Source organism: Ciconia boyciana, chromosome 1, assembly GCF_034638445.1.
Source record: "Ciconia boyciana chromosome 1, ASM3463844v1, whole genome shotgun sequence".
Taxonomy (NCBI): domain Eukaryota; kingdom Metazoa; phylum Chordata; class Aves; order Ciconiiformes; family Ciconiidae; genus Ciconia; species Ciconia boyciana.
In genome coordinates, this window is record NC_132934.1 from 30,403,478 (window position 1) to 30,417,382 (window position 13,905).

Sequence of the window (13,905 nt, forward strand, 5' to 3'; positions counted from 1 at the left end):
GGTGTAGCCTTGCTCTGCTGATTATCTTGTAACTTTTTCCACTCCAGAAAGTGCACTTTATTTTCAATTTCCAGTCTCACGTATTGTGCTTGTGAGCACAGCACACAAGCTTTGTGGGCTCCTTAGCCTTGTGCTCAAAATTTACAAAGCTTTAGCTTGTCAGCTCTGGGAATTCTCCATCTTTCCTCTGAATATTAGTTACATAATAGCTGGAGCTAAGCAATCAAAGCGGTGATAGGTCAAAAGGAAGATTTGCCTGAGGTGATGCAGGAAGTTGATGGCAGAGCTTGAAGCTGAATACACATTTCTCTGCTATTCAGACAGCAGAAAAACTGCTAGAGCCTCCTCCACTGTTTAGATTTTGTTGGCTTTTTTCCAAAGCAGCACTGTTTCTGAAGCCAAAGCTACAAAACACAATGGCATTGAAAGACCTAATAAGCCAAAGAAATATTCCCAAATGGCACTGCTTCCTAGCTCTCAATGGTACTTCCATGATGTTACTAATAAATTATATATCTTAAATCAGTATTTGCCACATCCCTACTGTACTTCTGCATGTCATTTCAACTGCCTGTAAATTTGTAGTTGTTGAGAAGAGGGGAGAGATAGTAAGATGAGTATGTTAAGCCTAGTCTTCCCCTTGGATTTTACACTCCTCACCTTCAAAATACTTACGTCCAAAGATGCCATAGCTCTTTGGTACTGACATTCCTAGTTACAAAAGATAGACTTGAAAGTCATTGTTCAACCCCCTCGCATCTGTTTTGTGGGACTAAATGACAACTATTGAAAATCTTAGTTGGTAAGTAGTGGTGACAGCAAATACAGCACTGAAATTTACAGGGATGATTTAAACATTTTTTGACATTGCAGAACAGTGTAACATTTACCTGTTAATGGTGCAGGATGCAGTAAATAGGCCAAGCAAGGAACTAAGAGGGCCAGGACTCCAAGGTCCACTCTCTGAGATAACAGCAGTGATTAAGATGACACCTACCTCCTTGCCACTCTTCAAGTTCTGTAGGGGTTATGGTTTATCTGTGATTCATTAAGGAATGGGCCAGGCATCATAGCATTACTCTCCTCCATGTCATGACAACTTTCTCAGAAATTTCAGGATTTTTCTCCAGTAAATTCATCTGGCATCAGCTTCTTGAGAAAATGCCTTCAGAACTGAACGTGAAGCATCAAGTATTTCAGATCTTTAAAACTGTGAAAGAGGTGTTTCATTAATCAAACAGATGCTTACGAGTTATACTGATACTTACTATTATTTGTATTACCAGAGAGTCTAGGCACTGCTGCTTATAAAGAAGATGCTTTCATGCTACTTGGTAGAAAGAGGGAACAAAAAGCCTTTTCCTATCCCTGGAAGTTTATCGTCTAAGACAATTGGCAGCTGATGGATCCAGATGGGGAAAAGAAGGGTGTTAATATTAAGAATGATGATCAGCACAATAGTAACATCCCACCTCAGACTTTTGAAGTTCCTGTAAGCATGAAGAATGGTTGCTCAAGGGCAATTACAGTGAAATACGTGTGTTGAACAATCTATGTGGGTTTCCACTGCTCTTTAAGAAGCTCATCAGAAACTTTCTGTAAAGAGAAATGTTTACAAAAGTTGTTTTTTTGCACAAATCTAGGGAAACATTGTGAGAACATGGGTTCTCACTCATTAATTAATACTTGATGGAATGGATTACTAGTTCTAGGTTGATTTTGACATTAGATTAGCACAGTTTCTTCTGGTTATTTCTGCGAGCATTCCAAAGATACACACACGTACTTTGAATTTATAACAATTGCTTACAGGCCTTTCATCCAAACTTAAGCACACACATTTTCCACTGAAAAATAAAAACTGAGCTCTGACTAGGAACTAGCTAGTATCCCCCTGCGGCATTTACAAGAAAGACATTTTAACCCTGCTCAGTGTAAGAGAACGGTGTAACACAGTATTTCTACAAGCAGCTTTGTCCAAAGCAAAAATGAGATAAAAACTGGGACAAGCTTTACTTAGGTTTCAGGGGTGATCTCAGGTAATTACCTGGTTAACACTTCCCTAAGTCTTAATTTTTTGTTTTACAAGGCACCATGCTGCTCTCCACCCCATAAAACTGCTTTAACTGCTTTCCTCAGAGTAGGAGTTGGTTATGGTGGCACCGATTACTACCCGTTATCACTGTTGCACGTGAGAGTGCCCAAATCTGAAATGAAGCAGGCCCTGCCTGTAGTCAAACTAAAGGTTAACTCGTGCTATTTGTTGTTTAGAGAAAAGAGCAGACAACCAGCCCAAGTCGGTACATCTTTGTAATTTCACTTCAGTAAAGCCACAGTGCGTACGTGCGGCCTCCGCTCTCCACTGACTCGCTCACTAGGCTCAGGTTCACCGTAACGCCGCACGGCTACCACACGGCTCTGGCGGGGAGCCGCGCTCGGGAGGAGCCTGGCAACCCCAGGCCGGGGCTCGGGGGCCGGGGCTCGGGGGCTCGGGAGCCGCCCGCAGGCGGCTCCATCCCCCCGGGCCCACGCCGGCCCAGCGGGCACCGCTCCCGGGGCCGCCGGCGGCCTCCGCAGGCGCCTGGTGCCGCCCCGGCCGCTGGCAGCGCCTGCGCCCCCGAGCCGCCCACGGGAATCACAGGGGCACAGCGGGCGCCAGCAGCCGGCCGCGGTGTACGGACGCAGGCCACCCGGCGGCGGTGCGTGCCGGGAGCGGGAGGCGGCCCGGCCGGGTCGCGCCCGCCCCCGGCCGCGCCACCGCCCCTTCCTGTCATGGCCGCTGCCGGGCTGCGGGAGCGCGGCGAGGCGGCGCGGGCCGGCGTCCGCAGGAGCTGAGGGCCCCGCCGGCGGCGCGGCGCGGCGCGGAGCGGAGCGGGGACGTCCCCCAGCCCGGAGCCGGCGGCAGGAGGTGACTGAAGGGCGCCGTGCGGCCAGGGCCTGCGCGGGGGGCTGCCCCCGGGAGCGGCCGTCCCGCAGCCGGCCCACTGGCGCTGGGACGGGCCGGGGCGCGGGCGAGCGGGGGCCGCGCCGCCCCGCTTCGCGCCCGCTCTGGGGGAGGCGGGGGCCGGCCGGGGTGCGGGCCAGAGCCCCGTCAGCGGCCCGGCCGGGGGGCTGGCGGAAAAGCCGCTTGTTCCGCGTGGCCCAGGCGGCCTCGGCCGCGGCGGAGTATCTCGGCGCGGTGTTCTGTCGTGTGTACCCTGGGAGTGAGCCATTCCTGCGGGAAAACCAGTGCGGAGCGGTCCGGCCGGGCTGGTCCCGGCGTGCGCCTCGAAGGGACGCTTCCGAAGTTGGAGGAAACAGGAAGGGCATTTGTCCTGCAGTAAGGCACTTACTTGTCCTGCACAGCGGCACTTACCCGGGGAGGGGCTGACAGTTAAATTCACATCCTCACTGGTGTGCAATAGTCTCCCCGTGCACAGGGATCCCGAGGATGCCCTTTACTAGAAGGCGTGGGTAAGTGGTGTGCAGCAGCTACCCAGTGCTAAACACCTCGTGCAAAAGGCCCACATAGCACAGCATGAAGTAAGCAGGCACTGATGGCTGCAGGCAGGAGAGCCTGTTCTGACTTTACCTCATGGTAAGACTCCAAAAGATGAGTTTCCACAGAGTTGCGTAACAAGAGAGCAAACCCACCGTGGCTATCTCATGACAGTAAGTCATTTACTTCTGTAATTGTGAAGATAAAAGCGAAATTTCCTGAGTACCATACAGATATTTGTAATGCATCGATCACATTGGTTGGCTTTTGGCAAGACAATTCAGGGGGAAAGGAACGGAAATCCTGTCATGTTCCTTTTGTTTTCCTTGTAGATACCGCTGAAGTACCTGCTTTCCTCGTTTAACTTCCCCTTGGGTTCAGCTGGTCATCAGCATGCCTTCTACGGAGAACACCTCAAAACTTTTCCTGGTCCTTGTTTCATTGCTGCTGGTGCTGCCAGTAGTTGAAGCCCTGGACGCAGGAGATACCATTGCCTTCCTACTAGGCCTTGCTGTCAGTGTCGTCGGATTCTGTGCCTGCCTTGGCTTGTACGCAAGGAAAAGGAATGCGCAGCAATGATTTCAAGAAGATGCTCAGATGAAGTCAATTTCCAAACACAGCTTGGGGTTGAGATCTGGGGTGTAAGACAGCTTCGGTTCTGGATAACTTTCAAAAAACATGTAGTAGATATTTCTGCAAACCCCTCTTACTGTGCAATACAACAGAATCAAGACTGTACTCAGTAAAAGGGATTTGTAGGATCTGTCCTCATGACAGTAAGATGATTTTATATTGCTTGTGATTAAATACTGCCTTAGAGAAGGGTAAGAACTTTTTGAATGGGGAAGGAAAACCATAGAGTGGTTCACAGTAAATGTTTATAAATGGAACATGTGAAGGAGACCATCAACAAGTTCCACAATTTTGGTTTCAAGGGTTAGTCAGGAGGAAGCAGCTATTAATCTTCCAGTCAGGATGACAGAGCTTTGGAAGTACTCCTAACTAGATAGCTAGCGAGCAGACTGCTTTGACTTGTGTGCACATGCTCATATTCTTTGTAATGACAGTTAACACCTAACAGCTCACTTCTGCTGTCACGGGGATGAGACTTCGGAGAACTAAGAAAACATGAAAAACTTTTTTTTCTTATGTATTTTTATTTTAGAATGTGCCTCTCCTGTAGCCTGTGTTCTTGTTACCAAGTAGATACACTTAAGAATGGGACCACTATTTTTCTTCAACATGTATTTCACAGAAAAGCACACATAAGGCTACTTAAATCAGATTAGGGATATGTTTTTTGTCTCTTGTTTATTTTTTGTACTCAACTTTCCTTTAGGCACACCAGGTTTAAGGCTTATTTCATTTGGTGTTTGTATTTTTTTTCCCCAATACTGAAGACTTGCCTATTTTAATGAGGAATTGTGTGTAGTATTTATGCATTATGGGGTTATTAGAATTATAACAAGAGAGTTGTGCACATGTTTCTTTTGCAATATGGAAATAATGTTTTGTTAAAATCCTGGGTTTAGTCAACAGGTCCATTGTTCTCACGTGTCTTCCTCATGACAAACTTATGTTGCTAGCTAAACATTTAGGCTTCTTACCTAACTGATGCATATGAGTTCCACAGAAGATTAGGACCAAAACCAAAGTAAAAAAATCCTGATGCAAAATGGGAGATGTAAATAGTCTTATTCTGGTCATGCTCAGTCAGATTGTATGGTATATGGTTGAAAGACTCTACTCAGTAGCATATCCAGGACCTGTTTCTTTCTTTAAGTACCAAAGGTGAAATGGCACAGCCACGAATGTCTACCACAAGTCCCTCTGGCTTGTTAGGGTGTTCTAGATGTCCACTTGAGACAAGGAACACAACTGTAACAGCAGCAGAATAAGGAGCATAGGAAGGTGAGCTCTCCACAGTTCACAGAATTTCCTTCTGATCTTGTGCTGTGGACACTGCACTCTTGCTAGAAATCTTGGCTTTTATCTTTCAGAGCTGGGAAAAGGTTAAATGTGATGCAGAGCTATATATTTTGATACTATTCCTCCCCTTCCTCTGTAAGTGTCTCTGCTGAGTAGAGCACAAAGCAATGGCTAGAAGAGTTGTCAGGCAGTCTTATGTAAGTAATTGGGTGGGCAGATCATGTTCTCCAAATTCTAAGATTTCTGTATGCCATTTGTGTATGGTTTGACTTCTCTCTCCAGCCTGTGAGGAGACAGAAGCCCTGGTTATTTCAGTCTTGCAATTTATGTCCCTCTCTCATGTTTGATAGAGGGAGGAAGGTGAAACAAAAGCTTCCAGAATTGCATGGGTTGAAACTGTAGGACTCAACCCAGCAAGCCACAAGAATATAGGTTTCTGCTCTCAAGTTACAGAAATAATAACGGTCACAAAGTTACTCTGACGAGATGCAAGTCTTGCCAGGTAGCTGCTCTTGAACCCTTTCTGTGGCTTCCAAAAGTCAGAAGGGGACATGGTGCACAATTACTATGTACAAATGAAATTTACAGCCCTAAGAGGAGCTTCAGACAGTATTGTCACCTCTGAAAGCTGCCTAGCAGCAGTAGATGATCCTGTATGTGATTATTCAACTGGGTGGATGCAAGCACACATCAAGTGTGATCTTCCATGTTCCAGCTTGGCTAAACAATTACCTTTAAAAAAAACCAAACACAAAATCACCACTCAATTCACTTTATATTTCCCAAAATTAGAGGATTTTGCCAATTTTTCAGTAGAATATTAAATATTGCTCTTTCAATAGAATAAATTTTATCACAAGCTGCTCTCACAGACTCCTTTATCTTCACTTTGGAAAAGATCCCTGGCAATAGTTTCACAGAATTGTGCAACAGTTTCACTGCAGGAGAAAAAAATTTTAGCAGAGTAATTAGCATCAGGCGATAGGGATATGAGGAACTGTGTTCTTTGCCCAAAGTTGTATGTACTTCATTGAAAGGTGCTTGCACAGCATAATGGCATTGTTTCCTGGCTTCTGACAGAAGCTTTATTGTTAAAGACTTGCATTTGTTGATGACTTGAGTGTAAAATTGGATACCCCTGTTTTTCTTCTGGCTTAATAAACTTTCACATATGATTTGTCATCAGCTTGATGAAGTAGTTCTTATGAAAAAGAAAATCGGGATGACAGAAATGGCTGAAACTGCTGAAATTCTTTATATTAAATATTATTTTCTTACATACTTTTCCTTACAATAGGTGACTTTACAAACTAATGTGGTGTAAGGTATGTTTTCAGTTGAACTTTTGTACATTGAGTGTACTTCTCTTGGTCCTGTTACTTGTTTATCTCGTTTCAATACCAGTTACTTTACAGCACTTCAAGGGCGCTGGTCCCCTTACTTTGAAACTGGTAGCTTGCAGTTGCGAAGAAGCCCATTTCTCTGGTAGGAGGGAAACCTGAAGTATTTATTTTTCCTTTTGACTGAATTTTCAACATTACTATTATGTCGTTGCCTTTATACCACAAAAGCCATTTATGGCAGTTTTCTAGCTGGAGACCTAAGGATGTAAAGGACCATTTTCTTTTTTTCTAAAGAAAAATTATGTTCTAGTGCTTTATAGTTATTTGAATGATACAATTTTTTTTTAGACTTCAAAAGAGCTTGTTTTATCCCAGCATTTTATGAAAACAGGGTTCTAGCTCTGTTTGGGACTTCAGCTAGTGCACAAAGCAGTTCACTTTGTGCACTAAACTAATACCATTAGTCGCTGTCTTCAGAGCAGAAAGCAAAAACAGCCTGACAATGCCCACCTCTTAACAAATACAACCTACCCTCTAATTAGTGCAAGAAAGCTGCAAGTCAGGAACGAGTAGCTTTTGACTGCTATGATTTCCATCTGCTTTAACAATAGCGTAGCTCAAAACCAGCCATCTTACGAACATTTAACAGTCAGCGTACGGTCCCTTTGTGAATGGACAGAAGCCCTTTGCTCCTCATGGTGTATATTCAAGTGCTGCACACCAGCTAGGTGTTACCATTCTGCTGGGTACAGCAGTACCTGGGGCTGGAACACAAACACTTCACCCAGTTCCTAATGCACTGCTTCTCTGGGTGTATGAAAACTGATAAACCACTGCTGGGAACCCTTTCTCCCACTCGGATAAATCCTGCTGCTGGTGGTGATGCTGCTTTAATACTATCATGAGATTTGGCAATTCTATGGCATCTTCCATCTGAGAACCCTTACATGCTTACAGGTATTAATGTTTGCATCCCTGTCATATCCTTTGATGAGTGTTGTGCGTGTGGTTCTCAGCTACCATGCCCCTGCCATGGGAGCTGTCCCTGGCCTAGCCCAGAGACTCCTGTGTACTGACTAGCCAGAGTCTGAAGCCCTGGTTCCTCTTTGCACAAAACTGTTTACATAAGTTTTGTGAGAAGAGAGTAGGGAGTTGAGTTCACCATTTATAATAAGATAAAACATGACTAAATGGATGAACCATAATAGGTCTGTTACCATGGTAAATGCGCTCGTTATACTACAAAAGTAACCTTTCCGTTCATTTTTACATCTGATGAAAGGTTTGGCAGATCTAAACTGATGCAATGACAAGAGATTGTTAGGAGTGGTGGAAAGGAGGGCTTGGATCTTCTTGTCCTCCCGGTTTACACTTGAACAAATTGTTAGTAAATGATCTGAAGTCAACAGAAAGTGCGGGTTGTTCACCAGATTAGAAAAATAAGACCACTAATTCAGAACCAAATGGAGCAAAACATACTGGGCGAGATTTGATATGACTAAAGATGTACAGGACCCAAGACACTTAATTCCTGCTGAAATCAATCTTAAAAACTTTTAAGGGACTTGTTTTTAATACATGAGATAGTGACCACACTGCTAAGTGTTAAATTGTTAAAGAATGTAACCAGTTTTGAAATTATGAAGATTTTCAGTTCACATGAATACGCAGTAGCACCTAAATACTGTATTTCCAATATTCAGAAAGCAAGCTTTCTAGCAAGCAAGCTGGAATTTACATACCAAGGCACAGTATGGTAAATACCATAAAAGCACATCTACTTTGAACTAAAAATAAAACAGCAATAACATTATATTCAGAATATTTCCAGATGTTGTACTGGTCTCCTCAGCTCAGTTTCTCTGTAATGAAATTTGAAAATACATGGGAGGCTCTGTCACATTAAGGTGCAGGGCACACTAGACAGTCAGCATAGCCTTTTCTGGATCATTCATCTGATCAGATCAGAACAGAGATTTTCATGAGAAAAACAAAACAAAATGTCCCTTTAGAGTGCTAAGCAGAGACCTGTATAAGCCCTCAGTGTAAGTGAAGGCCTGAAAGTGGAGTGGCCTCCAGCAGACCAAGGAGTTGCAACCATTAGAGGCAGGGAAGAAAGAATCGTGTCCCCAGACACGCTATTGTAGAAAACTAGAGCTTGCTGCTGGGTTGCGTTAAAGTTTGTGTTCTGCTTGAGCCTTCCTGTATTGGCTGTATTCCTCCTCGCTAGTCTTTGTCTTGGAAATTTTAACTGGAACCAACACTACCGGCAGCTTTCCCAGCTGCCATTCATTCAAGGCACCAAAATGTTTGCGCACATCTTCATACTGCTACTCTCCACTTTGCAAGTATAAAAGCATGAAAATTACCTTATCTTCCTGAATGGAGTCAAAATGCTGCAGAGCAACACAGTTCTGTAAAACTTACTAGAGAAGGGTCTTTTTCTTCTGTTCTTCTGTTTGTGCAGCTCTTTGCACACATTGCACTGATACTAATAATAAATAATAGAACTGCATGTCCCTTCCCTACCTTCTCACAGAAAACGAGCAGTCCTAAAACGTGACCAATTTTAATCTTGGCACAATTAAAGTGAAGAAAATTGTCACTTTTATCAAAATATGTTCCCCTTCCATTTCATTAATTACCTGTGGAACAAGAATGTCTTTAATTAATTCTAGAACTGTTCAAGGACATTTTCTGCCAACCTGTTTCTGAACTCAGATGGCTATGGAAATTACATGGTCAATACCTGCACTTATTTCTCAGACTTTAACCTAACATGATTGTTCAGAAGTCACAGGGTAGCGGTTTTAAACTTTATTTGAATCTATTCAAATGATCTGAAGGATTAGCAGAAGCCATGTTGACTCATTTTTCCTCGAAAGCACATATTTATTTCAGTGTCTGCATGACTAGCAAGGAACAATTATGCCTTTTTAAGGTTTGATCTTTTCAGAAAGGCCATTTGTGGTCAACTTCCAAAAGTCTACCTGAGATTTGGAGACAGCATATCATCTATAGAGTCTATAGACTATAGTCTATATCTACTAAAAAAAAAAAGTCATTTTTCATAAAAAGTAATATTGCAATGGGCCTTACCTAAGTCACTTTTCATCTCTTCATAAAACTTAAAGATGTTGATCGTATATCTGGAGCAGTTGCCAATAAGAAACCACTATTCAGCAATAAATGTCACACAGTCATGTTTTTCATTCTATTGTATTTGCAGAAAGAAAACATAAATCCCAGAAACTATTATACATTAAAAATAGGCAAAAAGTGCTTTTCCAAGAACAAGTCAGTGTTATCTAGTAATAATTATGGCCTTGGTGAAAATCTCAGTGCAGTCAGCTCAAAAAATTTCATTGTCCTAAAATGAAATTAAGCTCTCCTAAAGGGGTGACCAAACTGTGTCTTTTGAACCCCATACAACTTTGCCACGACCACCTCCCATGCCAGTGTTATGGCAGCAGGCTGTCCTGATGCAAGGGATGCTGGATAACCTCAAATCCTGCCTAGGAAGTGACAGACAGCTGGGTCTCCCTGGGTGCCAAATGCACGCCCAGGCCACTGCTACCCTCTCGCTCCACGGAGCCACCTCCTGCTGTGACAAAAGCCGGACAGATGATCAGGTATTTGTTTAGACATTTGGGAATAGCTGTGTGGCTTATACATCTTTAACCGTCTTCCATGCTAGATTTCACATTTCAAAATTTAGTATTGTATGTTACACTTTATTTTTAAAAACCCTGTATATAATCTTTTAAAATATGGTATGTGCATGGGCTGGGGTGAGTTCTTGCGTTTAGGAGAAGCAGGAAAGCAGAGGTCACTGTCAGCTGAAAGGACATTTCTAAATTGTCCATCCACAAAAGGGGAAAAAAGAAATCATCTTTTGGAAGAGACCGAGCCAGGAATGTACGAGGTGACCTCCAGAGGTCCTTTCCAACCTAATTTACTGTATGATTCTATGAAATCCTAGTTGTAAATGGGATGCATAAACAGCAGCTCAATTCACTCGTATCTTTATGGCAAACAAGGATATATTTGTGGTGAACGAATCTAATCACAGTGTGAGCCCATAGGGAACCTGACCGCAAAAGCTGTGAGGCTGTTCAGTCATCATGTAAGACCACAGGGAAACCAGATGTACCAGGATTCTCCCACTGCGTCTAGTGAAACTCAATCCCTGAGGCATTAAAAGGTTATGGAAAAAAGGGAGCAAATACAGCATATGTACAGTAATCCTCTTTTCAGAGTGGGATTTTTAGAGATGGGTTTATGGGGTTAGTACTGTACTCCAAATGGAATTCAAATGCTTCAGTGCAAAGCCCCAAATGCGAATCATCTCAACTCCTGCCCAAGTCAACATTTTGAAAGTATTAAGATTTGACAGCCTGAATAAAAGACTGTGTTGCACATGGAGTTCCCATTGGCATCAGTGGGAGTTTAGGACAAGGTCAAAGACAAAATACAGATTTGGATGCAGGAGCTACTTCGATAGGATGGAGGGGTCCCTGTCATTTGACTAGTAGTGCACCTTGCACCAGATGGTGCTCACAGGGAACTGCAGCCACATTAGGCTCCATCCCCATCTCTTTCCTTACAAAAATATTAGCTGAATTATTTACTGTGATAACTGAATGCCAAATTTTCATCTGGTTAAAAAACAGCCTGAAGTTGCTGAAATCAGTGCAGTCATCCTGATTTAAATTCATTTTGAATGGAAATCACAAGAGGCTTCATTCTGACCTTGCACCAGCCCTTACACTTCTGTGTAGCGCAGTAGAATTATTCTTGATTTCCATTTATGTGAAAATCTAAATTGGTTCTTAAAATAGATGCTGACTTTTTTTTTTTCTCTCAGCCTGCTACCAGTAAATTATTTGACCTACATCTTAATAAATATTAGAAAAAAGTATTCTCCCCACTCTTATTCCACAAATACACTTCAGAACTTGTATATTCAACTTAGACTCCATTGTTTCTCCCCCCCCAAGATTTATCAACCAAGGCAAAGGGAAATCCACAAAACAGCCCACTCAAGGACACCATACTAATATAAAGTGCCTCTTCACACACTTTTAATGTATGTGTGCTGTACACGTCTGATGTACATCAACTTACATTTCTGCCTTGTTATCATTTCAGTAATAAGAGCAATTTGTTTTGTGTCTATGTCAAACTATTCCTCAAGAACTTCCTTCACCTAGTCTATGTGAGGTTCTCTGTATTAAATGAGAAGCATTTTGAAAATTTTCTTTTCCTATCCAGAAGTAACAATGAAATCCCAGTAAAAAGGATTACATGCTCTCAATTTCAGAAGGGCCAGCAAGGAAATTATTATAGCTGTAGACAGAAATGTAAAGCACTCAAAATCTGAACTTTCATGAGTTTTGCCAGAGGTTTCTCTGCTTAACTCCCAATAGACTTAATAGGAATTAAGAATTAAAATCCCTTCTACTTCCAAAGGAATACTGACCTTCCAATAGCAAATGCAGAGCATGCGATCACTCTATGCAACACTACCAAAATAATCTGAAATTGGCTGTACGTAATAGTTGTCAGACTGCTGCCTTAATATATCATAAGGCCAACTGTCTTAACTCAGGACAATGAAAATTGCGTGATTTAGTGCAAAATACAGGCCTTGGGAAGCAAATGTCATAGAAACAGGGTGAAGAGGCACTGACAGACATACCTTAAATACACTCTCTTTCATGCAGTAGTAGCTGAGCCATTTGCTCAGTAAGAATTCCATGTCCTCTTACAGGACTGGGCTTTTGGTTTTTCGTTATCTGGTGTTGAAAATCCACTTTCCTTTTGTCTTGTGTTTGCAAAAGCTGCACTCTGGTTTCACAAGAAATAAATGCTAAGGAAGTAAACTTCTTGAGTGAAAGATTGTTTTTTTCATTTTTGAACCAGTTGATCCCTGCCACCTGCTTACAGTAACTATTTCTGGTCTTATTACAAAGACTGAGAAATGTGCAGCGTACATGGAACTGGGACATTTGTAAAGAGTTTTATAAGTACGTATGTTTCTCTAAACTTACCACAGAAATAATAAAAGCCCATAAACTACACTGGTTCAAAAAATTCCTTCTAGGATGCTCACACTGAACAGACCAGAACAAATCTTTCACCATGCCCGGTAAAGACACTTCAGAAATCCTTTCTTAAAACTGCTATATAATGCAGTTTTATTCACATTACAGCATACCTAAGCCTTAAACCATAATGCTGAATCAAAGTCTACTAGACTTGTATCTATCTCCTTCATTTTAGCACTTGGAAGCCCAATGTTAAAATCGCAACATATTCTTAGTACTAGTTATTACTCATCCTCTTACTCTTCCTTATATTTTTCAATTTCAGAAACCTCCAGGCATGATTTAACATGTAGGTTTTTTACATTAAAAAGAAGCATTTAGCATTATTTTCTTTTGAAAGGTATCTTACTGTATCTGTTCAGTAGGAGCCATATTTGAATATCCATATCCCCAATTTAGTAGATTTTTAAGTGAAGGTTAAAGGGTTTAAGGGTTGAAAACTCACCTCACTCTAAAATAATTTTGGTTTAAGTAGGTTCATAATTGTATTCCAAGGCTGTTAAGTGAAGCAGAAGTCTGAAAGTTTTGTAATTAAGACTATAACTTTAGCTCTCTCCAACTTCTCACTGTATCTACCAAAGGTTATCCTAGCTCCATTATTATCTAACTAGGTTTGCCTAAATTGGACAAAAGTGCATTTAAATCTAGCCTTGCAACTCCACTATAATTCTATGTTCTCAATTGCCTCTGTCTGCCTTTGACAGCAGAAAATAATTTCTTACATTCCTGCAACAAGTTTTTTCTTCTGATTTCTTCTGTCTTACTCCAGAATGGCCATTAAGTTACCTTCCCCTTTTTAAATTTTCCTTCTCTTTCAGCATCACCAAGTTTTCCCAAGATGTGATCCGTGTTTTGGTAACTAACCCACTTGGGCAAATAAATCATTCTGAGCAATTGCCAGCGCTTTTTGTGTGAAGGTCTTCCATCTGATTTTAGGTTGTCGGCATTTCATTATGTTCCATGGTTGGCCTTGTGGCAATGTCCTTTGAAAATTCAATGCACTGAAAAGGCTAGGAAAAAAGAAAGAAAAAACTGCTCTCTTTTC

General features: G+C 42.2%; 1 protein-coding gene across 1 annotated transcript; it reads left to right on the plus strand.

Annotated features, from left to right (window-relative positions):
- The first annotated feature begins 2,639 nt into the window (after positions 1 to 2,639).
- SMIM30 (small integral membrane protein 30) lies at positions 2,640 to 6,587 on the plus strand. The gene is made up of 2 exons (XM_072861682.1): positions 2,640 to 2,908; positions 3,811 to 6,587. Exon 2 carries the CDS (start codon positions 3,872 to 3,874, stop codon positions 4,055 to 4,057), a length of 186 nt encoding a protein of 61 aa, XP_072717783.1. The 5' UTR covers positions 2,640 to 2,908; positions 3,811 to 3,871; the 3' UTR covers positions 4,058 to 6,587.
- Positions 6,588 to 13,905: the final 7,318 nt, after the last annotated feature.

What these genes read in the sequence shown, in the direction of transcription:
- SMIM30 (XM_072861682.1), top strand. Translation starts at nt 3,872, where the DNA reads ATGCCTTCTACGGAGAACACCTCAAAACTTTTCCTGGTCCTTGTTTCA.